The following is a 27,406-nucleotide window of genomic DNA, read 5'->3' on the forward strand; positions in this document are numbered from 1 at the left end:
ATATGTATTGTTTAGTTAAGCAGACTTAAAAAATAGCTTTTCTAAAGGCAAATTCTTCTTCAGTAGCCATTAACAATTAGATTTAATTTTCTCGTTAACAACTTGATGTGATTCTTCAATTCAATTTTTTCAAGCCAGACTCTGTTACAGACAAAGCAACACTTATCTGAGAAGTGGAGTGAAACAGCTTTGAGGCAGTCATTCTTTTCTTGCATTACCTTATTTTCCTGCACAGAAGTAGAGCACAGTAAATGAGGATAAATGGTCTCTTTAAGCACTCTTCCATCAGCAGGGTATATGCTTTTTGAAAGCCCACTGCATAGTGAAAAATAAAAAGCAAAGTTTAGAACTTTGGGGTTCTTTATTCGTTTTTTCCCCTCCCACTTTCAAAAGCCGGATGGTACCATTCAAGTTTCTAAACTCTAGTTAGAAATTGTTGGGTTAATAATTACAAGTGACTTTTTGAAAACCCAGCACCAGCTGTACAAGTTATACATGGTTAATCTCATTCCTTCATCCCCTGCTGTTTTATACAAAGGCTGAAGCCTACCAAGCCCAGAGTAAATCTTCTAGTGCCAAAGTTGTTTTGTTCTGGTTTTTGATCATGGGCAGCATGTGGGGATTTTTCCATAATAAACCTCCCAAAGTTCATTTTCTACCTGAATGTTTTGTATGCTGCTCCCATCTGAGCCCACCTGTTCAGCAGCTGATAGATATAACTGTGACCATCTTCTGTCCAGATGATGATTCTGTGAGCAGCAAGCACCTCTCCACCAGCAAAGAACTGCCCGCTCCCACTAACTTCAGTCCAAAGAAGAGAAAAATCACAATAATCGTAAACCTAAAATACAGAATGAATGATGCCCATTAACAGAAGCTTCCAATCTAATCTACCAAGGAGAAAGATAAATTATGCTTATCAAGACTGTTTAGATAACAGTGTTAATGCAACAACATATTAATTATTAATATTAAGTATGAAGTATCATAACAGGCCACACTATACTCATGGACCAAGATAATATTTCACTAGTACTTATTTTTTCACATTTATCCTAGGTAGGTTTCAGTGGACAAACTATCTGACAGTATCATTCCAGAATGTGCCCATTAAGCACAGAGACCAAAAATCCCAAATTTTCTATGCAATTTTATTCTTTCCATATGGATAGTCAAACCTGAACATTTGAAAAATTTATTACACACAAAAGAAGTTGATACAGTAGAAATCCTAAAGTACATGTTGAACCATCTACTTTACATTTTAGTTCAAAAATATATTATAAGCTTTTAAGTAAGACAATATAGTTTTATTAACTGACCCAAGTATATGAAACATTAGAGAAAAAAAGGATGCTATCAAATGACAGTAACTTAGCTTTCCTTTCTTCTTGGAGATGTCAGTGAATATATTCACAAGAAAAGAATGTATATAGTCCCTAAAAACAAATGTAGTGACAAAGCAGAGAAAGAAAAAATATATAAAAATAAGATCAATGTATGTAGGTGAAAAGTATTAGTTTTCTTTTTAACTATAAAGTACAGGCATCAACTCTTTAAAATAATCTGAGACAAATGCTCACTATTATAATAGTTTGTTATTAGTAAAATTAGGATATACTTTATATATACAATCCTGGGAAGCAAAAGTACCCAGTGTAGTGAGAGGAAAACTGATAAAAGTCAGTCATAAAAGACAAGTAATTCCCTGCTGCGGTAATAATATTATAAAAAGTTTGTATCATATTTAAAACATATTCTTATAATTGTTGCACTGAACAAGATAAAAATCAAATTACATTTGTGTATCACTGGTACTTATTATGTTATTTTATAATACCTTCCAACATTTAGAAAATACCACCAGTAGAAGTCTCTCTGTATACGTGCAAAATCGTATTGTCTGGCAGTTCAGGGAATTAAGAAATTTGGATTCCTTTTCATAAACATCTTGCTTTTCCTTCAAAAGGAATAAAAACATTTTAGTACTAGTTCTAGCTAATTTATATAAAACTGTATTAGAAGACTCCTCCCCTCTAAGCCTGAAGTAGATCACACTGTTATTAAAAAAAAGCACCCAATTTTCCTTTTGAGTTTTCTGAACTAAGAAAGTTACTTTGCAAAAGAAACCATGAAAAGGAAACCCACTTGAATTCAAGAATTCATTATATACAATCATTCAACAAACATTCTGTCGGGAAATTTGCTGCAGGATACTGAGAATATAAAGATATGAATAAGTTACTGACTTTCAGATATGGCAGAAAGATAAAACAAAAAAAAGTAAAATAATTTTTTAAGAAACCGTTGCAGTATCTTAATTGCTAAAATAGAAAAACAAACAAAATGTTTTGAAAAGACAAAAGCGTAGCCAGCACAGAACACCTAGAATACTATGTTCTCAATAAGTTTCTGATAACGCTGGGTGTGTGTTTTTTGGGCTCAGTATGCCAACTCAATTCCCAGGTTTTCCCAACCAAGAAATTCTGAAGGATAGTCCAGAGTATGGGGCAGTTGAAACGGTTCTGTCAACCGCACAAATTCTATGACTGTTCTTTTGTCCATCACCTTGACTTGTAGCCTGATGCCAGGGAGCAGCTGAATATACTGGACTCCCAGTGTATGTTACCCCCATTGCCACAGCTCACAAAGAGCCAGAAGAAATGGGGTCTTCTTCTGTAAGGGACAGAGAAATATTCCACGATGGATTTTTTAAATTAAAATATAATCAATGTTTGTGTGTGTGCGTGTGCGTGCGCATGTGCATGTAGGTAAAAACATTTGTATACATACAGAGAAAAGGTTGGAAAGATACCATGCAATTGTTACCAATGCTCACAACTTGGAAGAGAGATAGGGAAAAAGTACATGGACATAAAACTTATATACTTCTACATTATTTGGACTTTTAACAATGAGAATGTAACACTCTTATAATTTAAAAAATGCCAATACATATGCTTGAAATTGGAGAATAAAGGATAGTTTCGCAAGCCAACCTGAATGCTGTTGATAGATGAAGAGAGATCCCATACTTTGAGCTCACCAGCTACTGACACTACCAAGAGAGAATCTTCTGTGAAAACAACAAAGGTCATATATAAGCTGACCACTGTTATAACTGGTTTCTCTAAAGATCATTTCATAGTCATTTAAGGATTATGCAGGGCATGTAGGTAGAAAATACTCAGCTGTTTTTTTAAATTAAAAAAGTAAACATTTTAGATCACGTTCTAAATTTGTTTTGCAATTTCAAATTGACTTCCATGTAAAAGGAGGGCACCACTGAAAGCAGAACCACATTGCAAACCATCACGCTGGCAATACTAATTACGCCTTCCTATTTCAGAAATAAGTAAGGAGCTAGCCTTCCTTCATTACAGGAACTGAATTCTCTTCATTACTACATCCAGAAGATACAGCAGGGCAAATCCAAGAGTCCTGTTAATCCAAAACAAACACCTGCTTGTCACTCTTAAAATGTATCAAAGCAGAACTGGGTCATGGAAACACAGTGTCTCCTCTTTCCACTTCCTCATGACCTCTTGCTGACTTTCCAGTGATTTGAACCACTGGGATGGATGTTCTCAGTTTTTCTTGATCTGGCTTAGAGTGCTATCCCTACCGGTAGGTAAAAATAAAGAAGCATTCTGAACTCTTGCCCAGTAATTTAACAAATAATTCAAAGGTGATATTTTTATATGCTATCTCTAGCGTTAGATAATACCTAACTCTTACCTTGAATTCTCATGGAGTGAACAATGCACATGCAGTTGATCCAATCCGGAGACTGAGATGATATGAAAGTGTGAATAATAACCAAACTTTTGGCATCAATTATAAGAACATCTTGATATTCTCCACAACACAGAAGCCAGCCTTCTCCTATCATCCGGAATGAGCAGTGGTAATACTATGCAAATTGAATTCAAAGCAAAAGTTTAATTATCACTAGCAATTAACATAATTTTGGCTGCGGTGAAGACTTCTCTGGATTTTAATTTTATCATCTATTCAACTAAGGTATTAGGCTAAATAACAACTAAAATTTCTTTTAGTTCAATTATTCTACACTTCTGAAGTGTTAATTTTGCCGTTTAGCTGACTTGCATTTTGTCATTTTTCTGGAGAAGGGGGCTCTTTTGGGAAGAACTAATCTTATTCCAAATCATGGAAAGCTCACAATTATATTAATTCTGGAATGCTATGTAGAACTGAACAACAAAAACCAGGTTTCTTACCCTAGCAACACTGCTACATCTTAAGAAGAAATAAAAATGTTTGAAAAGCATTTGAGGAACTTTTGTGCCAAATAAATTTTGAGAATGGCTTTTATTAAAGTTTGAGTAATATAACCTACCCTTGACAAGCTCTCTCACTATTCAGGTTTGATCACAGAAAGGAGTTCATGAATGTTTCAATGCAAGTCATCAATGCTAAAAGCAATGCATACAATATAAAAAACAGTGCCAGTACCATGGAATCATGTGACTACCTTACATATGCTTGGAGTCCACATACCAAAAGCCAAAATCTCTTTTAAATATTGGGAAGTTATTATAAAGATTAAGGCTGTGCCTCTTGCTCTGTTTTCATAAATAAGAAATTCAGAACCTATCCATCCAAAAAAGGTTGAAACTGGAAGCAAAAAAAAAACAAAACTTTTTTGCTTTATAAAACTGTATGCCAATAAAATGGAATCATTTCATGTGTGTGTCATTGTGTGCATGTGTTTTGTGAGCGTAACTAAGGAAAAATAAGGAAATTGTTTTTCAAATTTGTCTATGTTAGAAAGATACAGAAATAAGAGAAAGAATAAGAAAAAAAATTGGTTGAATAGTTACTTTGGGGAAAGAAAAATGCCAAAAATAACAGATGATAACTGACAGTATTCTATTCTAATGATAAAAAAATTCAAGAAAATAATCCCTCTAAGGACATGTCTTTAAATGTGTGCTTAGCAAATGCTCTGAAGGAGCTGTAGAATCTGGAGATGTTCTCAAGGAAGTGAACATACTTACACAGATTGCAGTGTGCCTGTAAGGAAGTGTGGCCTTCTCCACGCACTGTCCATTGGTGACATTCCAAACACACATCTCCCTAGCAGAGATAACTTTGTATTATTCTCTGTCATTTCCACTCAATTGGCTGGAATAATTTTTGTGCCACCAAGTTTTTCTTTAGTGCTGCACTTAAATGCAGCCTGATCGTTTATGTGGCTTTTCGTTACAGATTACTGGGCAAGAAAATGTTGTGGTCATTAGCAGGGATGACATGCTGTATCTATGTCTTTTTGTTTTGGTAATTACACCCTGCCACCAGCCTACAAACCTTACTTGAGTGCCAACCTGACCTACAACAAATTGTGGGGATGCAGCTATCACAGCCTGGGAGAGTGACAGTACAACAATCTTTCTATGGAAACTGTATCTTCTTGAAAATGATTTATTTTATTGAACTTAAACTACATATTCTGAAAAGCATAATACATCAAGTGTTGCATCTTCTGGAGCTCAGGTATCATTTTTATAAAAATAAACAGTGCCACCAAGAGGCCACATTTGGTCTATCATTGATAACGCTTTATTTCTTTGCTTCTCCTGAAATCCTGAAACCATCCTTGCCACTAAATTGTTAGAAAATTCTCATTGTTTAGAAAACTCTGATTTAGTTACATATATGTTACAAAGATACAGCTACAGTTATGAAATACAGTTACAAATACATCCAGTATAGGGCAGTTTAAATCTGTATGATTTCAGTTCACAAAAACCAGAATGGCTGTTTCACAGTTGTTTGGTAATATTCTTCAGTTTTGACAGTTTCAACACATAAGCAAAATTTTCCAAGGAAGGAAAATGAAAGCTTTATTGGCTTTAAGGGAGAGCTGCTATTAAGAAGCAAAAGACACGGACCAATAACGGTAAATGCTATATGCATTTGGTGTTTGCAGGCTTTGGGGGTTTTATTAGCCAAACACTGGAAATCAATCTTTAAATCAATGGTTCTCAACCTAGGCTGATTCTGCCCCACAAAGGACATTTGACAATGTTTAGAGACATTTTTAGTTGTCACAACTAGGAACACGATACTGGCATCTAGTGGGGAAAGGCCAGGGATGCTGCTAAACATCCTACAATGCACAGGATAGTCCCTCACAGCAAAGAATTCTTCCGTGGTCCACAATGTCATTAGTGCTGAGGTTGAAAAACCATGTCCTAGATATAGAACTAAATATTCATAGTGATTTTATTTCTCTCTGTTTATATCCAACTGTATGCCAGAAAGGATTTGAGGTAATCTGAAAAGACATGCAACTCAATTAAACAGTGGGAAAGTGTGTGTGTGTGTGTGTGTGTGTGTGTGTGTGTATGAAAAATAAGACAGGGAAAAAGGTAGAAATTGACATAATATATCTCAAAGGATATACGTGTACATGTGTGTATATATATATATATATATGTATATATATATATATATGTAAAGAAATGGAACTTTAAGCAGCATCAATATAAAATTTTAGCTCTACAAAAAATTTGAGTTTATCAGTGTGGTTCTCAACTCTAGCTGTGCATCAAGAATCACCTGTGAATATATAAAAATTTCTCCTCAGAGATTCTAATTTCATGGCTCTGTGTTGTGGTCCTGGCATGTGGGGTTTTGCAAAGCTCCTGGTCAATTAACCTGTTTCTAGATAACTCTATCTCTAAACCAGTGGTTCTAAAACTCTGGCTCTACGTTAGACTCATCAGGGAGGTTTTTAAAAATACTGATGTCTGGGACCCAACCCAGACATCAAGCCAGACTAATTAAATCACAATTTCTAAGGTTGGAGCCTGGGCATCAATAAAAGCTCTCCCAGTGATACTTATGTTTCTAAACTCTCTTGGATTCTAATGCCTTCCCTGTTTGTTTGCTTATCATCTTATTTTCTACCTTAAATTGGAAAAAAATACAAAAATATCACATAGTAAAAATTGACTCCTTGCCAATCAATTCTATTAAAGAAAGAAAAGCAAATTTCTTGTATATCAACAGTAGCATTGGCATTTTAGCTGGAACTGCTCAGTTATGTATCTAATAGGAAGACATGAAAATTAACTATTAAAATGAACATTCTTCTTTTTCTTTTCAAACACTGTTCCCCAACTTTGTACATAGATTAAATCACCTTCAATTATAAAAAATTAATTTAACAATTTACAAATTTTTTTAAATTCCTAATTTTTAAATTTCAATGAAAAGAAAATCACATAGGAAAAAATCCATAACATATAAAATTAGAATATTATTACATTCCCACTATAAACTCCTTGCGAAAGAGCCTTTCTTTCTTATTCAACTGTACATCCCCACCTGAGCGCTTCAATAAAAATTCATTCAATGGATACATAAATCAGTCACTACTCTTTCATCCACTGTCTATCTCTCAAAAGTATACTGTTTTCTCTTGGCCCTATTCTTATTCTCATATTTGTGTGCTTATAACACTGTTACCGTTTTGCTCAAATTTTAATGAAGCATCTAGAGGGAAAGGAGATACATATGAATGCTTGGTTTGCCCTCTTGAATTACAAGTCCATTACATTCTTCAAACTCACTTTTGTCTTCAGTTACACTTTGGGGTTTTCTTTGGCATTCTCAAGCTCCCATCTTCTTACGCCTATTTCTTAAATGTTGGTTTTCCTTAGTATCTTAGGCTTTCTTACATTCTCATATTTCACACTCTCTCTTGATGAGTCATCTACTCCCATGACTGCAGGCACCAACTATATGATGTTGGAAGCCCAGACCTATTCACTGGACTCTAGATTTCCACATACAACTAGTAATTAGATGTTTCCACCTGGATGACTTGCAGGACTTCACACACCTCGTACTTAAAATGAGGCACAACACCTTCCCTCCTTTGTTCTCATTCTCAATGAATGGTATCATCACCAATGAGTTTCCCAAGTCATTCTTGAACTCAGACATTCTCTCACTGCCCCAAATGTGGGGTACCCACTATTTCAAATATTTTCCTCTAAACCAGCAGCATAGCACTCTCCAGGAACATGTTAGAAATGCAAGTTCTTGAACCTCAGCCCAGACCTACTAAACCTGTATCTCGGGAATGGGGCTGAGAAATCTGTATTTAAACAAGCTCTGAAAGTGGTCCTGATGCAGGCTTAGGTTTAATGAACACTATCCTAGAAGACTCTAAGGCTGGGTGCCTGCCTATCTCTCTAGTATCATCTCTTGCTGGTAGTTGGAAATTTTATTAATAGTAATGACTTGCTTTATCAATGTCAAGCCTTTTTTGCCTTAAGGTTTTATTAACTATATATATTTATTAATATAATATTAAAATGGCTATATTAACATTAATTTCATTACTATTTGCCCAATAAATCTCTTTCCATCCATTTACTTTTAACCTTTATATATCCTTATGCTGTTTTTGTTTTTTAAATTGTCTGACAATCTTTGTAATTTAACTGATGGACTTAGTCCCTTTACTTAATTGAGATTACTGGTTTATTCAGATTTATTTCAATTACCTTATTTTTTGCTATTTGTCTCGTTTATTGTCCCCTTTAGATTAAACAACATTCTTTATCTTTTTTTAAATTGGAAGTTATATATTCTGTTTCTTTCATTTTTATTTCTTTTGTCTGTTCTCTTAGCAGCTACCCTGGAAATGTCAGCATGTATATCTAGCTTAAAGGCTAAGGTTAATCACCATCCTTACCCACCTCTAGAACACCAGAACACGTGGAGTCTGATCACTACGCTTATGATATGCAGTTGTTGATTAGGATTTTGTGTATGTGGGGGGGAGGTGGATGGGAGGTACATATAAACCATATTGTAATATAATCTGTGCTTATTTAAATTTTCTAAAACTTTGCTGGGTTTTGTTCAATATTCCTTCTTCCATCACATCTTCCTTCTGAAATCATTATTCTTACTGAAAAATATAATTTAGAATTTCATTACTTACAGAAGGTCTGTTGGCAGTGAACACTCTCAGTATTTGTCTTAAATGTTACTGTTTTGCCCTAATTTTTTGAAGATGTTTTTGCTAGAGATATAACTCTAAGTTGATAGATATTTTCTCTCAACTTTTAAAAGATATTTCACTGCTATCTAGTTCTCATTTTACTGTTAAGAAGTCAGCTCTCAGTTTAATTAACTTTCCTTTAAAAGTAATCTGCTTCTTCTCATTGCCTACTTTCAGGTTCTTCTCTTTTTCTTCGGCATTCCATCATTTCAACATCAGGTTCCAGGTGTTTATTTCCTTTCATTTATCCTGGAATTCACTGGGATTCCTGAATATTAGGATTTTTGCCTATAGATGAAGTAATACTAAGTGAAAAAAATGAAAAACTAAGTCAGGAAGCAAGTCATGATCAGCATGAATCTGATAACGTTGGAGCAGAAATGCTAAGCCAACGGTCACTTCCTGGGACTTCTAAAAGCTAAAAGAAAAAAATAAAAATTCATTGTTACTTAAGAAGTAATAGGTCGAGCCTAGTAATTTTAACAAGTTTCAGCAGATTGAATTAGGATTTGCTAAGTATGCAGTAGCTAAAGTGTAGGTACTGCCAAAGGAGAATCTCATAGATGCAAGGTGTCAGACCCCAAAGAAATAGAGTTCTAGAAAATTCAAATCATCTTGGAAAAGGAAGACCAACCAGACTCCTTGGCTCTTTAACAATCATATTTACAGGACTTATACAGCTGAATTCATCTATCATCAAGAATATGTCCATTAACCCCTAGTTTCTTTTTTGGAGCTAGACCACTGTGGACAAAAACCTCAAGGTGGAACTCAGTTATACTCTTCAGATCTATTTCTCACTCAGCTATTAATTTTATCAACTGTGCAAGTAGTCTCAGAAAAACTAACCATCCCCCAAATTCTCTAGATTGGGAATAAATATCTCAGCCTATGTAGCAGGCTTCAAGGCAGCCCTAGTGTACGAAAGCTAAGCAGTTGTTTAAAAAGAATGTACTAGGACATTTCATTTTAGCTTCATCCAAAGTTCAGTCTCTCTAAGTATAACAATTATGCCTTGCTATAAGCTATGAGAATAGGTATCTCTTTGATGTCTGTACCACTAGCCATTTTGTTAAACTATTCCATTTTTAAAAGTTGGACACTTGATTCCTCATTCTTCTTTTGGGTCTCAGAATTCTAAGCCATATAATTTCTCCTTGGGTTAAAAACAAAAAATGAGGAGATTCTCTTGTTTCAACCAGCAACCCAATCCCTCCTTCACAAACACATGCTGAATGGATTCCGCATTCTTGAGTATACTTTGGCAAACATCTCATCAGCAGAGTAGTTCACAGTAGCTCTTCCATCAGTGGGGCTTTTTCCTACAGCTAAGTCCTCTTTCATTGGAACAAACCTCCTTCCATGAAAGTACACCCAGATCACTATGTTTCTTCTCCTTCTCACTCCCACATCCCACTTACAAGTGAGTCCTCTCCTCTGTTTTAAAATGATATCAGACAAGTGTACAACATAAAGATCGTAACTGCTGAATTGTTTCATGAAACTATGAAGGCTTGCATGGATTTGCTTAATAGCTCAAAGTGAGTTACTACATTAAAAAAGACAAGCGCCCAGACTTTTCCATTTTCAGTTCTATAATAGGTGGCATTTGCTGACATCCTTTACACAATGAGGCAGCCACAAGGCCTGATACACGTTGGGATGTCTAAAGATTGGGAGTCACAGTACTGATTACTTTCCTTGGGACTGTCACACAAGTTATTCAACCATTCAAGATCTAACTTTTCCTATATGTAAAAGGAATATGTTAATCACTAAAATTTCCTTCAGCCCTAGAATTCTGTATCCCATCAGAGTTTTTAAAAAGGGAGAAGGAACAGAAACAGGTGCACAGTTCCACACATCTTACCTACCCATTTTCAGCAGCACTAACTATGAAGGGCTGTTTAGAGAAGTCTCTTGCTCTCGCCAAACACGTCACTGAAGCTGAGTGACCAAAAAGAAGTTCTTTGGCCGAAATCTGAAAATGATGAGGGTAAGTTTTTAAATAGCTGTAAACTTTTTAGTAGAAGAATATAACATGGCATTATATAATTATTCATAATTCTAATTAGGAATGCTGTTATATTATGTTTTTGCTGTACATAAGTTTCAGGAAAACTGATATATGGCATATCAAAATCCCCAGAATAATAAACTTCTAGGTAAAGGAGCTGTGTTATACACATTTTTTTTGTTTTTGGTTCTGCATCTGTCATGAAACCTAGATGATTGCTGGACCTGTTTTACAACATCTAGGTTTTGAATACAAATAAATCAGTGTTGACGTTTATTACGCACAAAATGTGCCTCAAACAATAGAAGCATATTTATGTGCAGATTTCAGAATTCAGAACTGAGTTTACAAAACAATGCAGAGAAAATATTACCCCTTTTGTAACCATTATAACACCTTATTTGAATTCCTGCCTCAGAAATAGTAAAAATTAACTTGTCAACATTAGAAATAAAATTTTAACTAAGCCAACTTAGTTAAAATGCCATTTCAAAATGCCAACTTTTTCTCCTATGTGTGATTTTTAAAAATGACACCAAGGACTAATTCTTCCATTATCTCATGTGTGAAAGAAGTCTGTTCCTCATAATCCAACCATAACAATAAGAACAAATTATTTCATAACACAATTGTTCTCTGCCTTCCTCTTATTTCTATATTAATCAGAAATATTTCTTTAAAAGATCTGTTACAGAATAAATTTCTAGTGCTAGAAAGAGCATTTTGCAGTTGGTTCTAATCACTTACAATCCAAGTTCTCTACCTTCCTCCTGGGAAATACAGGTTCCATCTCAGAAAACAACATACTATCTTTCCCTATCATCACACTTGGGAAAGCGTACCTCTATGAATTTAACCCTTGTCCTATACATTACAGGCCAAATTAAGCAATGAGTCAGGGCAAATCAAAGATACTCCTCCTCCAGAGAAAATCCACTATGGACAAAATGTCAGAAGAGAACACCATTGCCTTTCATATGAAGTCTTCATTCTGCTACTAACTCTTCACATGTAGTTGAATAAGCTGTGACAATTCACTATAATCTCCTCATTTTATCACACATTCTGCTGTGAAGAATAACAAAAACCTCTACAATCACACCTAGTCATTGCCATGATGAAATCCAGGAAACCTTTACCTCTATTCGTGGGCTCCACCTTTATGAAGCATTGGTCCCCCTCACTCCCACCATAGCACAAATAGAAAAGGGAAAAGAACACACAACTTGATGAGCATATACCATACTCCATGCACTCATGCAACTATGAACAGGATTTAATCCCCATTTCACAGTTGAGGAAATTAGGGCTCGAAGAATAGAAGTCATTTGCCCAACACTACAGAGTTGGTAAATAACAGACCTACATTTTGACCAAGACCTTTATTCTTTTTCTCTACTCAACATTGCTATTCTTCATTTTGTCACTGTTGTGTTTCCCTCTGAGTATATAACAGGAAGAAAAATAGGACATACTGATACTATAAGAGAATATACTTGAGAGAATGTTCAGAGTTCACCTTTTTCTATGCTCACAGGTATGATGAATACCAGCAATCAATACCAAAAGGCCCAAGTGATGAAGTTCCTAGCATGGGACTTGGAGAAGCTCCCCATGGGCAGACCTCACAAAGTTTTGGGGAAAGCACAGGGCTTTGGGAGTCAGACCCTGAGCCTGGAAGCAGAATGCTTAACCTAGATACATGATGAGCAGCCCAGGACAGGGAGACATTTATTCTCCAGCTCCCCTGCACCCTGCCATCCCACCACCCATGGACAGGGAAAGTCCGAGATGTGTACACAATCCCCTAATGAATGCTTGGATACTCCAAGATGTACAGACCTTAAATCAGCTTCTTTCCCTCCCTTTTCCTATTCTCTAATCCTCTCTATTTCTTATACAGAAACATGATACTCTCATTCTAGCAGTCCTACCCATCACCCAAACGCCAAATCTGGAAGGTATCTTTGGCTGTTCCTGCATCTTTAGCTCACATCCAACTGGTTTCTCAGTTCTGTCCATACTCTCCTCTTAACATCATTCCAGGTTTCATCTCGTCTTCATTCCCATTGCCACTGATTTGGTTCATAGTCAAGAACTTTCCTGACTACATTACTGTAGAAGCCTCCTGCCCAAAGTCCCTTTCCCTTACCTCATCTCCTTCTCCCTTCAGTGTGCCCTTAATACCAAGTGATATTCTAAATTACAAATATAATAAAATAGTATTATGTCATCTCTGCAAAATCCCTTAATATTACCACTGCTTTTAGTTAGCACGTAGTGTTAGCAATTGCTAGTTAAACAAACAAACAAAAAAATCTAATCTCCTCAGCATGTCAGATTCCACGTTGAGTCTGCTCTGTCCTTTCCAGGTGTGCCTGTCACCTCTAATTTGCCCTTTATATTCCAGGTCTGCTCAACTACTTTCACCAGTTCCCTGAAGGCAAAATAGTCCTGCCTTCCACACACACACTTATCATTCTGTCTGCAATCTCCTCCCACCTGCTTTTCCTGTTCAAGTCTGATACATCCTTTAGAATTCAGCTCAGGCATCACCCTCAGAAAGCCTTTCCCTTGAAGAGCACACTTCTCACTGATCAGGATGGCTATTAAAAAAGCAGCAACAGCAATAGAAAATAACAAGTGTTGGTGAAGATGTTGAGAAAATGGGAACCCTTGCACACTGCTAATGGGAATACAAAATGGTGCAGCCACTGTAGAAAACAGTTTAGCCGTTCCTCAAAAATTTTAAAATAGGGCTTCCCTGGTGGTGCAGTGGTTGAGAGTCAGCCTGCCGATGCAGGGGACACGGGTTCGTGCCCCGATCTGGGAAGATCCCACATGCCGCAGAGCGGCTAGGCCCATAAGCCATGGCCGCTGACCCAGTGCGTCCAGAGCCTGTGCTCTGCAATGGGAGAGGCCACAACAGTGAGAGGCCCGAGTACCGAAAAAAAAAAATTTTTTTTAATAGAACTACCAAATATTCCATCAATTCTACTTCTGAGTACAGCCCAAAAAAGTGAAAGCAGGGACTCAAACATATGTTTATGCACCCAGGTTCATGGCAGTATCATTCACAATGGTCAAAAGGTTTGGAAGCAATCCAAATGTCCACTGAGGAATGGATAAACAAAATGTGGTATATAAATACAATGGAATGTTATGGAGCCTTAAAAGGGAAGGATATTCTGACATATCCTACAACATGTATGAGGACATTGTGTTTAGTGAAATAGGCCAGTTGCAAAAGGATAAATACTGTATGATTCTACTTATATAAGATACACAGTAAGGTCAAATTCATAGAGACAGCGTGTATCCCACCACTTTACAGCTTCCTAATTATATGTCTGTCTCCTACACTAGACTCTGAGAAACCTGAAGGAGGAATCTACACCTGTGACAAAAAGCATCTGTGTAGTTCGTCTAATGACTGCATAAGTGAGTGTCCTTAGGTTTGTTTTTCCACTTTATTTGGTGGTGAGTGAGCGTTTAAGACCACAGAGCGTGATTATCCTCTTACCTAAACCATTTTGGAGAGGGGAAGAAGCTTTCCACATTTAGTACAAGGAAGAAAGAAAGAGCTCCCAGTTCATTTTACACCGCGCCTCCCTGCAGTGTCCTTCTCCCCTTCCTAATGTCTTCCCCTGCTATGCTCATCGGCCCCAAGCTGCCCTACAGCCACTCAATCAACCACGTGGTCATAACCTCTCTTAAAATCTCTCTTGTCTTCAAGGCCTCTGTTCTTCTTCCTTTGGCTGAATTATTCCTTTATCTATATATTTTAAAACAAAAATCAAATTAAACTACTAAGCATTAAAATATCAGTGATGGAACACCCACTTGACTATCTTACAGATACCAAGAGGATTTGTTGAGAACTCAAAAATGCCCTGATTTTTGAAAAGCCTAGAATCTTCCCTGCTAATAATTGACCCATTGTCATGTAGGGGCAAGATTCAAAGGAAAAATAAGAAAAGGTGTTCATTCTTTCTGGTCCTATGATTAGCCATAGAAAATCTCAAGGAAAACTCTTATGTGGAAAATCTCACACCCATACTAATCAATATCTTACTTGTGTTACTAACTTTTTCACAATGTCCTCACAGTGAATTTCCAAAACATAAAACTGATCCAATCTCCTTCTTAAGTCTTCTCAATGACTCTTCTTGTTCCTTACACCCCTGCCAATCTGATTCCCATTCCCACCTCATATTTCTAACTGTGATTTCTCAATATCAGCAACTATTAGAATTTGGGGTGGAATAATTTTTTTTGCTGTGAGGGGCTGTCATGTACACTATGGAATGTTTGCAGCATCCCTGACCGCTGCCCACTAGATGCCAATAGCATCGCCCTTTCCATTGCTCTAACCCCAAAAAGAAGACTTGCTCCTAAGAAAAGCATGAAATAACTATTCCCACTGAAGATGAAGTACAGACTGACCCCCACAAAGAGCACCCTGTATTATAACATAACTGCACTGGCAGTTACTAGCCTATGTCCTTCCTCTACGACACTGCGACCAGTTGGGCAGCCAGTACCAGGTCTTCTCATTCATGTTTGAACTCAGGTACCCACCGTACTGCCTAACTTATAAAATGCACCCAATAAATGCATGTTGAATAAATACCAGGAACATATGTAAAAAGATATAGATGCTAGGATTCCAAATTTCTTAAGCTTATAGCAACCTACATATTATAAGACAACTACTTCAGCCAGGAAACACTACACTCCAACATTAAAAAAAGTAGCAAGATAGTTTAAGCCACTTAGGATTTTAAGTTTAGACTGTAAGAGATAATAAAGGCAAGGGCCAATTTCAAAACTCAGCTGTTGCAATAATACCCAGTCCTTCTTTTAGGAATGTTCATAAACATTGAGCTGAGCTGGTCTGCTTGCAGTTTTTGGCAGTCCTGTAGTGTAACTGCTCAGTGATGGCAGATGTTAATTAATTACACTATAAAATAGAATTACAATTAATTGTTAATTTAGGTTTTAAAGTGACAAACTTTAAAGGCTAAAAATAGTCTTTGATCTTTAACAGGCTTCCTAATGAGGGCAGTATACTTTAAGTACATCATTAGTTTAAGTGTTCAAATTGGGTCTAGAGGCTCCTAGAGCTAAGCAAATATCTGTTCCAATATGTTAAATGTTTATGAGTTGGGACAAGGACAATTAATTGCTAATCAATGGGCCAAATCCTAGGTGAGGCCAGGTTCTGAAATAGGAGGACGATAATAGTAAATTGGATTTAGAGCTTTTCGATGTGACCTGTCAAAATCACAGGCAAGCAGAGACCAAAAGAATGGCAAGAAGGCCAAACTGGCAGAAACACCCAGATAATTAAAATATTACTCATTTAGTTAATAGTGGTTTTCATGGGTGCCCTTTGTTTAGATTAATGAGCCATAATTTTTAGAATTATACTTACATGTCCATAGTTCAGTTACTTAAACATATAATTCAGGATATAAAATAGTAAAACTCAGCATAGCTTAAAGGATGATAACACTTAACTGGTAGCTAAGATTGGTGCTATTCATAATATAATTTTCACATATGATCTTGATCCATCATATAATACTTCATTTTTCCAAATTCAGAAGTAAAACCCATTTATTACTTTGGTAAGTACCTTTTTAACAACCATGCAAAACTTCCACTGTCATTGCAGGTATATACAGCAAGCTGTGTTTATTTTATGAGCTCTATCTGCTTCAATAGTAATAGTTTTCACTAACCTTTAGTTCAGATGAGAGATTCCAGAGGCAGAGTTGACCCTCTTGACTTCCGGTCACAATCATTTGCTGGTCATCAGTGATCATGATGGCAGTGATGCTGTGAGGAGGTGCCTTCCTTCCCCAGAGTGCCACCGCCTGTAGGGAGGACCTCATGGTAAAGGAATCCTGGACACACAGAGATGGGGAGACGTGTACACAGTTATCTTTTGTAAATTTTGAAAACTGATCATCTCATAAATGTTTATGATGACACAAACTTGAACAATGTGTTCTCTCAGAACTGTGGAGAAAGGTGTGTCCCCGTCAAATAGAGAAAAATGTAGTCAGACATTGAAATTACCATGCCCATTGTTAATTAGCCAAAGAGGAATGTTTTTTATTCCAGTTCTTGATGATTGATGCTAACCAAGGGAAGGATAGGAATAGTCTACCCACCCCACACCCAGCTCTGACTATGGGTGCCCTTACCCACACCAAAGTCCAGCTAGGCCTTTCAAGAATAGAGTTGTCTACACACTATAATTTGAAGATAACTTTGCAGACTCTCTTTCCCCAGAAATGTCACCTCGTCTAAGTAACAAATATCTGAACTTTACTATTAAAAAGTAAATATTGGGCTTCCCTGGTGGTGCAGTGGTTGAGAGTCCGCCTGCCGATGCAGGGGACACGGGTTCGTGCCCCGGTCCGGGAGGACCCCACATGCCGCGGAGCGGCTGGGCCCGTGAGCCATGGCCGCTGAGCCTGCGCGTCCGGAGCCTGTGCTCCACAACGGGAGAGGCCACTGCAGTGAGAAGCCTGCACGCCGCAACTAGAGAAAGCCCACGAGCAGCAACAAAGACCCAACACAGCCAAAAATAAAGTAAATAAATTTAAAAAAATAAATAACTAAACCTCAAAGGAAAAAACAGTCTATTGTAGAATCTTTAAGTTAGAGGAAAAGTCTGTGATGTGGAGAAGAAAGTCATGCCCCAGACAGAAGTATACTGTCCCATTTCAAATAATTATATGTCTAGACAAGTTGTAAAATCTTTGAAAAGGGATTATAAACCTCTAGCACAGCCCTCAATTTGTAATTATTATATTCCAAATTTGAGTGCCTGAATGATATTTTGGAATGTCTAAAACAAAACTATGAATAGATGTTTACAGGCCCTTAAATGGTTTCTAAATCTGGTTTAATTGAAAACAATTTAAAATAAACAGTTCCATTGGAGGGAAAAAATGGACGTTAAAAAAGAAACATTTCCACAGACAGGGATAAAATTACAGACTATATTATAAAGGTCAAACAAATTTCCCTCATTTGGATCTAGTCACAGTACCGAGTCACAGTACTAAGTACAACATTTTAGATTCTGATATTGTATTTTGTTACTTATATAAGGAATATGATCAATATTATATAATCAGTATAGCTATCAAAATAATTACATAAACACACACATATACATACATACAAACTTTACTCTTAAGTGACTTTCAGATAATTTCTACACAAATTTTTGACTGCAGCCTACCAAAATATCACAATGAATTCTTAGAATGAGATAAATGGACTTCAAGAAGCTCACAGCCTGCAGGTAGAATACCTATGTAAATGAATTACTCACCTAATTACGTAGTTGTATATATATATCCCCAATTTTTCCGAAGTGGCTTTATTACTATGTAACATCACAGTACAATGCTCTGGACATGTATAAGTGCTATGCAGATAAGGGTGAGGTGTGACCTGTAAGGGATAGCTGGTGTTCCATCAGCTTTCCCATCCTTTTGATTTTTGTCCCTTTCTTCAAAAACAGTCTCTCAGAACCCCTTTCATATACATATTTATTATTTTGTTATTTTTGAATAGTATAATGAAAAATAATTTTAAGAAAAAACATTATTTTAGATCTAGTAATTATTAAAGTAGGTAAATAAAGCTGTTTTTGATACAATTTAATTATATATAAAGACAAATTCAATTTATACCTAAGAATGAGACATAATATTAAATTTAGACATGTTATTTTAATGTTGTACATTTAAATATAGATTGAAATTTAGGTACATATCAAAAAAGACCAAAATTGCATTCATGACATAATGCTTGGATTTCCTACCTTTTATGGTTAACAAAGTCAAATGTTCATTTTTATAATTTCCACATTTTGTTTTTCTGAATAAGAGAGAAGGTTTCAGACTGTTATTTGCAAATGGTATTTAGTCATTCAAAATACACGAAGTTTGTAGATATTTTTCCTTTCTAGAAAAAGCCATATTCAGTAAGATCATTATGATTTCCCCATCCCCCTCCTTTTTGTGTGTGTGTGTGTGTGTGTGTGTGTGTGTGTGTTACGCGGGCCTCTCACTGTTGTGGCCTCTCCCGTTGCAGAGCACAGGCTCCAGATGCGCAGGCTCAGCGGCCATGGCTCATGGGCCTAGCCGCTCCGCCGCACATGGGATCTTCCCCGACCGGGGCACGAACCTGTGTCCCCTGCATCAGCAGACGGACTCTCAACCACTGCGCCACCAGGGAAGCCCTAGAATGAAGCATTAAACTCTTATAGTGCTGATGAGGAATTAAAGGAAAGGTGATGTGATTTTCCTAGAAGAAATAGAGTCTTCTTGTTCTGGTAGAACTTATGTTCTGGGGAAAGTAACTCCTCCATTTCCCTTTTTTGTGTTCCACTCAGATGGATAGAAATACAAAGTTTCTGATTCTAGGTTGATCATTAGGTTCTATCCAGCATACCACAATCGCATTAATTTAATTCAAAATATACTTTATTGTGAAAAGAGGCAAGAAAATATAATAGAAGGAGTCATAAAAATTTTGGTCTTTTTCCTCCATTAATAGCAAATATTCCTTGATCCTCAGTTTTCTCAACTACAAAATGGGAAAAATAATTACCTTGCAGAACTGATGTGAAAAGAGGTGAGTGTCTACAGAAAATGCTTATCATAATTCTTTGTTCATAATTGTCATTCAGTAAATGTTTATTGAATGAATGAATGAGGAAATGAATCACTGTAATTTTACACTGTGGGCAGACAATGTGACTATCACTTTCTAGCAATGCCTTTCTCAGTGTGAGATTTCCTTCCTTTCTTTTAGAATACTGTCATTACAATTTCTTTTCTCAAAACTCCTGTGAACTTATACTAGAACATTTGGCCATAAAAACGTACATGCTGGCTTCCCTGGTGGTGCAGTGGTTAAGAATCTGCCTGCCAATGCAGGAGACATGGGTTTGAGCCCTGGTCTGGGAAGATCGCACATGCCGTGGAGCAACTAAGTCCGTGCACCACAACTACTGTAGCCCACGCACCCTAGAGCCCGTGAGCCACAACTACTGAGCCCACGTGCCACAACTACTGAAGCCCGCGCACCTAGAGCCTGTGCTCTGCAACAAGAGAAGCCACCTCAATGAGAAGCCTGCGCACCACAATGAAGAGTAGTCCCTGCTCGCCGCAACTAGAGAAATCCCGCGCTCAGCAACGAAGACCCAACACAGCCATAAATAAATAAATAAATAAATAAATAATTTAAAAATGCACATGCTATTATTACTTCTAAAATCTATAATGATCTTTTAATCAACAACTTCAGGTAATATTAGGGTCCTCAGATTTAGCGAATAAAAATACAAGCTGTCCAGTTAAATTTGAATTTCAGGTAAACAACAAATAATTTTTTTAGTGTAAGTATGTCCTAGACAAGATTTGGGACATGCTTATAATTTTAAAAATTGACTTTTTTATGGGACATGCTTATAAAAATTATTTATTGTTTATCTGAAATCCAAACTGAACTGGGTATCCTATAGGCATCTTAGGGCCACTGGCGACCCTAAGTTGCAGCCAAAAGGGAGCCTTGAAGATCACTATCATCCCCCTCCCTGCTTCTACAGACAAGAGAATGAAAGCTCAGGAAAACTGTTTACTTGGCCAAAGTAACCCAAGTAGAGAGTGGCTGAGTAAGAACTGGAACCTGGTCTCTTAAGACTCCACCTAGAACTCTCCTCCTGCACACCATGACAAAGACAACCCAGGCTTCCCCACCAGAGAGTCTTAGTGACAGGCTAAGCAAAAGTCTTTATGTTGGTATTTCTTTAAAAATAAAAAACAGGGCTTCCCTGGTGGCACAGTGGTTGAGAGTCCGCCTGCCGATGCAGGGGACGCGGGTTTGTGCCCCGGTCCGGGAAGATCCCACATGCCGCGGAGCGGCTGGGCCCGTGAGCCATGGCCACTGAGCCTGCGCGTCCGGAGCCTGTGCTCCGCAACGGGAGAGGCCACAACAGTGAGAGGCCTGCGTACAGCCAAAAAAATAAAAATAAAAATAAAAATAAATAAAAATAAAAAAACAAAAATAAATAACAAAAAGCAAATAGTCAAGTAAAACAACAACAATAAAAACTGTTATCCATTCAGGCACCAGTGTGGCCTACATCGTCTCTAAAAGCTGTTCTAATGCTTCCTGGTCCTTTCTCCATAATTACGAGAAAGCACTAGAGAAGACAACACACCATTACAGCCCCCATCTTCCTTCTCACCTTCGTCTTCTTCCCTGTAACAAGTTGCTTTTATCTCTCTGACTTGTCTGATCTGAGGCTAGCAGAAAAATAAATATGAGGCAAATGGGGTTTTGTGGCTGGTGTCTACTGGACACTGGAATTGTTTACCTTGTCATAAATAGCTCTCTTCAGGTACATACCCTGACACTGAGTCTGCCTCGCCAGCCTCAAACACAAAGACAAACGTCAAACCCCTTTACTGAGGACAATCAAAAAATACAAAGGATATACTCCTCACTTACCATCCATGAATTCCGACAATAACCTCCTGACCAAAGTAAACATCTGTGAGGAAAGTAAAAATAGTATAGCAGTTCATAATACAAGCTTTGGAATAAAACAGATCTGGGTTTGAATCTCATATCTGCCTCTTAACAGTTATGTGGTCTCTGAATCCCATCTCTTAAGTGGAAAGGAATCCTACTTACTTTCTTCAAAACTCATACTTAGGAACTGTGAGAGACACAAATAAATTGCCTCATGATTCTCTCCTTCATAGAAGATAACTTGGTCATCTTGAGCCCAGAGGAAGTTTCGTTACCCAGTTTTAAGTTTAGGTTATAAAAAAGCTTGGGGTTTAACATGCATCAAACTGTACTCTTGAAATGAGTGTAGCTTATTGTATGTAAGCTATTCCTTAATGAAGCTGAAAAAAACAAATAGATTGGAAATCAGAATAAAGCAGTTTGTTGGATGTCAGCTAGCTAGTCAGTGGCAATAAATTGGGAGAGGACAAAGTGGGGCTTTATGAAGCAACAAGGAATAGATGTAAGCTGAAGAGAAACATACCTGGGTATCAGGGTAGGCCAGCATGAGAGCTACTTTAAAACCGGGAAATGAAGCAAGGAGCTTCAGGAATCCATGGGACCTAAGGGTTTGTGCTCAGCTGGTCTCAGCAGAAGCCCTATCCCCCAAAACCTGTTTGTTTGCAGATGCTCCCAAAGCAAAAGGTCTTATTTTATCAACAGATTGTAATCAGATCATTCCTCAGAAAAGGTAAAAAATTGTTTCTATAAAGTCATAAGCTGCCCAAGGCATATTTGAATAACATAAAAATCCACCTGGTTTACCCAGTGGAGCGTGACAATTTCAGAATTAACCCCTAACCAACATCAAAGCCAAGCTCCTCCAAAAATGTTATTATTGAGTGATTAACTGCTACTTAAGAAATGCTAGAAAGTTTAGGTAGGGAATACCATGGTAGGTAAAGTCAGAGGTAAAATAACCCAGAGATCAAAGGATGAATTAGACAGATATGCAAAATAATCTCTGAACTCCACACACGTGTGATCTGGAACAAGTATAAAACCAAACAGCCAAGAAATCACATCCCTATCACTACACAGATGAGGTTTCCATCACAGCTTGCAACTTTGCCAGTCTTGTGAGTAAAAGATTACAAAGTATTACCTTCAAATTTCATCTCCTTGCTTATTAAGCTGTAGAGCAACAGATTTAAAAGAGCCCCATTAATGCCAAGTGTGTTCCATTTACAGACAATGTTGAACAGATGAGCATTTGGCCAGAAAAAGAAACAAGAGAAAGACAACTCATTTCTTTCTGGGTGGCTCCTTCACTTTTTAAAAAATTTTAGTTTTTATTGAAGTATAGTTGATTTACAATGTTGTGTTAATTTCAGGTGTACAGCAAAGTGATTCAGTTATATATATATATTCTTTTTCAGATTATTTTCCCATACAGGTTATTATAAAATATTGAGTACGGTTCCCTGTGCTATACAGTAGGTCCTTGTTTATCTATTTTATATATAGTAGTGTGTATATATTACTCCCAAATTCCTAATTTATCCCTCCCCCCAACCTTTCTCCTTTGGTAACCATAAATTTGTTTTCTATGTCTGTGAGTCTATTTCTGTTTTGTAAATAAGTTCATTTGTATCATTTTTTTAGATTCCACACATAAGTGATATCATATGATATTTGTCTTTCTCTGTCTGACTTACTTTATTTAGTATATTCATCTCTAGGTCTATCCATGTTGCTGCAAATGGCATTATTTCATTCATTTTTATGGCTGATTAGTATTCCATTATATACATGTACTACATCTTCTTTATCCATTCCTCTGTCGATGGACATTTAGGTTGCTTCCATGTCCTGGCTATTGTAAATAGTGCTGCAATGAACTTTGGTGTGCATGCATCTTTTCGAATTATGAAATTTTCTCTGGAAATAGAGCTCCTTCACTTTTATTTATATTTAGTCAATGAACAACTTCATGGAACTCAAATCCTCTTGTCTAAAACCTTAGTTTTAGGCTTTAAGAAGCGAAATTTTTTCTTTTTAATTATGCTACATTTAACTCTGAATATTTACAGTCCAAGTCATTTTTTTTCTTAACCTAGAGATATTTAACATGAACAAAAAGTCTCACTGTTCTAGTCCATTCTTAAATAAATTCAATGAATAGTTAATGAGAACCAAATGTATTCAAGGTAGTGGGTTGAGCTGCAGAGAACACAATGAACAGAAAAACACAATCCCTGACCTCAAAGTATATACGACAAAGTAATTTTATGATTAATTTTAACTAAGTATTCCCACTATTAGGCAATTGTTTTGACGTGTATGAACTCTGTAAACATATTTCCAGTCCTGAGTCATATTTTTCTTTGCCATATCTAAATACAATCTGTAAAACAATTTGCCTATTTCTTTAAATTAACTCATTTTTATTTTAAGTATTCAATTAAGAATAAATTGTTATATAACTATTTCTTTAGAATTATCTTAATCATTCATAACCATATAAAATCATGGGACTTGACATGCTGCTTAGATTTTTTTTCAAAATGTACATTAAAATAAATACTTGTCTATTAACATAAATGTTTGTTGTGTACTACCTAAAGTCACACTGGGAAACATGTCTCTAATCCAGTCCCACAGTCAAATCTTTTCCTCTACCCCCTCATAAACCTCCCTGCAACCCAGGCAACTCCTTACACCCCAATACTCTTAGTTGATGACCCTTCCTTCCAATTAACCAAGAAAAACAAGCCACTTACACAAGAGCTTCCTCTCATCACTTCAACATATCATATCTTTTCCTTATTTTTAGCTCATTTTTCTAAAATATTCATACTAATCTCCTATGATAACATTTTTATCATTACCCCAAATTTCATCTTCTGTCACCTCAGTTACTCCTTTTATTGACCTTTATTTCTTGTGTTTTCAACTGGTCTCCCTTTTCTTTGGCTCCTTTACCTTTACTTACATGCATTTTGTTTAAAAACGTTTATTATCTATTTTGTGCTAGAGACTATGCAAGATTCTAGGAATGTAGATAAGAATCTCCAAACTTCAAGGAGCTCATGGGTTTCTAAGGAGACAAGCACATCCTGAGTCACCAACAATGTGATGAGTGCCTTGTAAGGTAAATGCAAGAATGTTTGGGAAGAAAACACAAGTGGAGCTTGAAATCAAAGATAGAAAGGATTTCCCCATGGAAGTTAATATCTAAACTCAATCCCAAATATTATACACTTATCAATATTATATATGTGCTGGTTTTGTGACCCAAGAAAGTCCCTAGTTACTTTAAACTTTGTTTTCCTTATCCATAAAATGGTAATAATATTTACCTAACCTGGCTGTAATAAGACTAAGGAGATAGCATGTACCCAGTGGTGAGGCCCTAGAGTTAGTCAGCTTGGATTCCAATGTCAATGCTACTACTGTATGTTCTCGGGTGCGTTACTTTACAACTGTGTATTGGATTCCCGTCAATAAAATGTAGATAAATAATAATATCTATCTAATAGGGTAGATGTGAAAGTTAAGTGGTCTAATCCATGGAAATCACTAGATAGTAAACATTCAATAAATGTTAGCCACTCTTATCAGAAGGCTTTTTTAATCTCAAAATTTGTGTATAAATCCTGTTAAGTAAATAGTAGAACAATAAGTGTAATCCTTGTCATGTATAATCCTTCAGTTTATCACAATTTACAATAGATCCCAGCTATTCAGTGAATTAAGCAGGGGAGACTAAAATAAAACGTCAAACGTACCAAATTGGCAAAGTAGAACAAAATCTACCATCTTTCCACGTGTTAGAAGTTAAACTGAACTCACCCCAAAATTCATATATTGAAGTCCTAACCTCAGAATATGACCTTATTTGGAAATAGGGTCATTGCAGGGGTAATTAATTAAGTGAAGATGAGGTCATACTGGGTTAGGGCTAATCCAGTATAACTGGCATCCTTATAAAACAGAGAAATTTGGAGAAAGATGCACACAAGGAGAGAGCCATGTGAAGATGAAGGCAGAGATGGGGTGATATTTCTGCAAGAGAAGGAATGCCAAAGATTGTCAGCAAACCACCAGAAGTTAGGAGAGAGGCATGGAACAGATTCTTCCTCACAGCCCACAGAAGGAACCAACCCTGCTGACACCTTGATTTCAGACTTCTAACCTCTGAAACTGTAAGACAATACATTTCTGCCATTTAAGCACTCTGTTTGCGGTACTTTGTTATGGCAGCCCTAGCAATCTAATATACCATCTGACAGATTTTGTTTCTTCCAAGTAAGAACATAAATCTTAATAATGTGTATCTCAATTCTGGAGACAGATACTTAAACTTTACTCTGAATCACACAATTGGTCATATACCAAATTCCGTTCTCTACTTCTTTTGTGTAATAAATCTTCTTTCCATCCACATTATAGGTTCCCTGAGGAAAGAATATATTCATTTATTAACTCAACAGGTATTAATTAAAAGCTCTTCTAAATGAAAATGAAAAAACACAGGCTCCTGATCTCTAGGAATTCACAAGCTACAAGTCAAGCCATAGGTAGGTAATAACTGATGCAAAGTAGACTGTGATGAGTTTTCCTGAGGTACAAGAGCAAGGAGCACTTTGCTCCCATGGTTGTGGATGGTGCATCCCTTATACCTAGGCATCTCTCTTAGAAAAATTCTGCGTTTTCCCATGGACCAGTTGTCTCCTTCCCTAGCCTTGAAACTATTTCCCTTTTCCCATCTTTAGCACACGCTGACATTGAAGTCAGTCCACTGCCATTATGATAATCCTTTCCTCACAGAATAAATAGATAGAAGGCACTCCCACAGGCAGGAATATGAACCTAGGTAGACAACTCCTCTTTGGAGAAGGCTCCCTAATACCCAGGATTCCAGTGTTTACTGACTCTGCCTACAAAACACGGATGCTTCTGCCAAGGAAGTCTTTAAGACCACCCTCTGACATTCCAGGATCTGAGCAGAAATGTGGCCAAAACAGACTTACATCAAGAAGGCTTATGGGTGCAGAATTCCATGGTGGTTTAGAGGGAGTGGTAGAGGAGGGACCGGACTGGAGGGTCATAATCCAAAGGAAACTTAGCCTTACTGGAATATTCAATTCTTTAAAAAGATATTTTCTGGGACTTCCAGCCCATTTCAGCATTAATTCAAGACACAAGAGGTGAGCCATTTACAACCATTCTTCTCACCTCTGTGGATTTTCTGTCAGGAGCAGACAAATCCTACCTCTTTTTTTTTATATTCCTTTTCCTCACCTCTTTTCATCATTTTCCTTGTCCTGGCTCCCCCTACTTTCCCTAATTCCAGATCACATCCCCACCTTCTGCCTTAATTATCCTTTCCCAGTCTTAAGACAAAGTATTTTCAATTCGTGTTCACTAAAAGACATTCTAGATGTGGTGCTGTGCTGGGGGCTTTCCCATACATTATCTCATTTGGTTGACACATGAACCATTAGTCTTATTACGAAAAGGAGGCTTGGTAAATAAATCTAAATCCCTTGAATAGAATTATATCCCAGATCCGTTTGACTTCAAGGATCATCCCACTTCTCAAACAACTTGAGAGTGAGAGTACACAATGATGACTCCACTACCTTGTTTACAGACGAGCCAGTCCACTTACTCATTTAAAAACAAAAAAAAATCAGAAACAACTTAGGTCCAACCACAGGGGTGATTAAGGTGCCACATCACTCTTTAATCTGTGGGTAAATGTATAAATAGATTCTCTCTACTTA

The 27,406-nt window shown here is 36.9% G+C and overlaps 1 protein-coding gene across 2 annotated transcripts in view; it reads right to left on the bottom strand.

The window, feature by feature from the left end:
• WDR72 (WD repeat domain 72) overlaps nucleotides 1-16,963 on the bottom strand; it is a gene marked incomplete at both ends in the record, with an annotated part of 194,334 nt that extends 177,371 nt beyond the window's left edge. The window contains 8 exons of one of the 2 annotated variants that reach the window (XM_081227042.1): nucleotides 219-315; nucleotides 696-841; nucleotides 1,841-1,960; nucleotides 3,000-3,076; nucleotides 3,739-3,913; nucleotides 5,022-5,100; nucleotides 10,921-11,027; nucleotides 16,811-16,963. In XM_081227042.1, the coding sequence (XP_081083168.1) occupies nucleotides 219-315; nucleotides 696-841; nucleotides 1,841-1,960; nucleotides 3,000-3,076; nucleotides 3,739-3,913; nucleotides 5,022-5,100; nucleotides 10,921-11,027; nucleotides 16,811-16,963 (954 nt within the window). Of the gene's footprint in view, nucleotides 1-218; nucleotides 316-659; nucleotides 842-1,840; nucleotides 1,961-2,999; nucleotides 3,077-3,738; nucleotides 3,914-5,021; nucleotides 5,101-10,920; nucleotides 11,028-16,810 lie in introns of both variants that reach the window. The other variant, XM_081227043.1, reaches the window with a different exon arrangement.
• Nucleotides 16,964-27,406: the final 10,443 nt, after the last annotated feature.

The sequence above is a fragment of the Mesoplodon bidens genome (genome assembly GCF_964165515.1).
Source record: "Mesoplodon bidens genome assembly, chromosome: 3".
In the NCBI taxonomy this organism is placed as follows: domain Eukaryota; kingdom Metazoa; phylum Chordata; class Mammalia; order Artiodactyla; family Ziphiidae; genus Mesoplodon; species Mesoplodon bidens.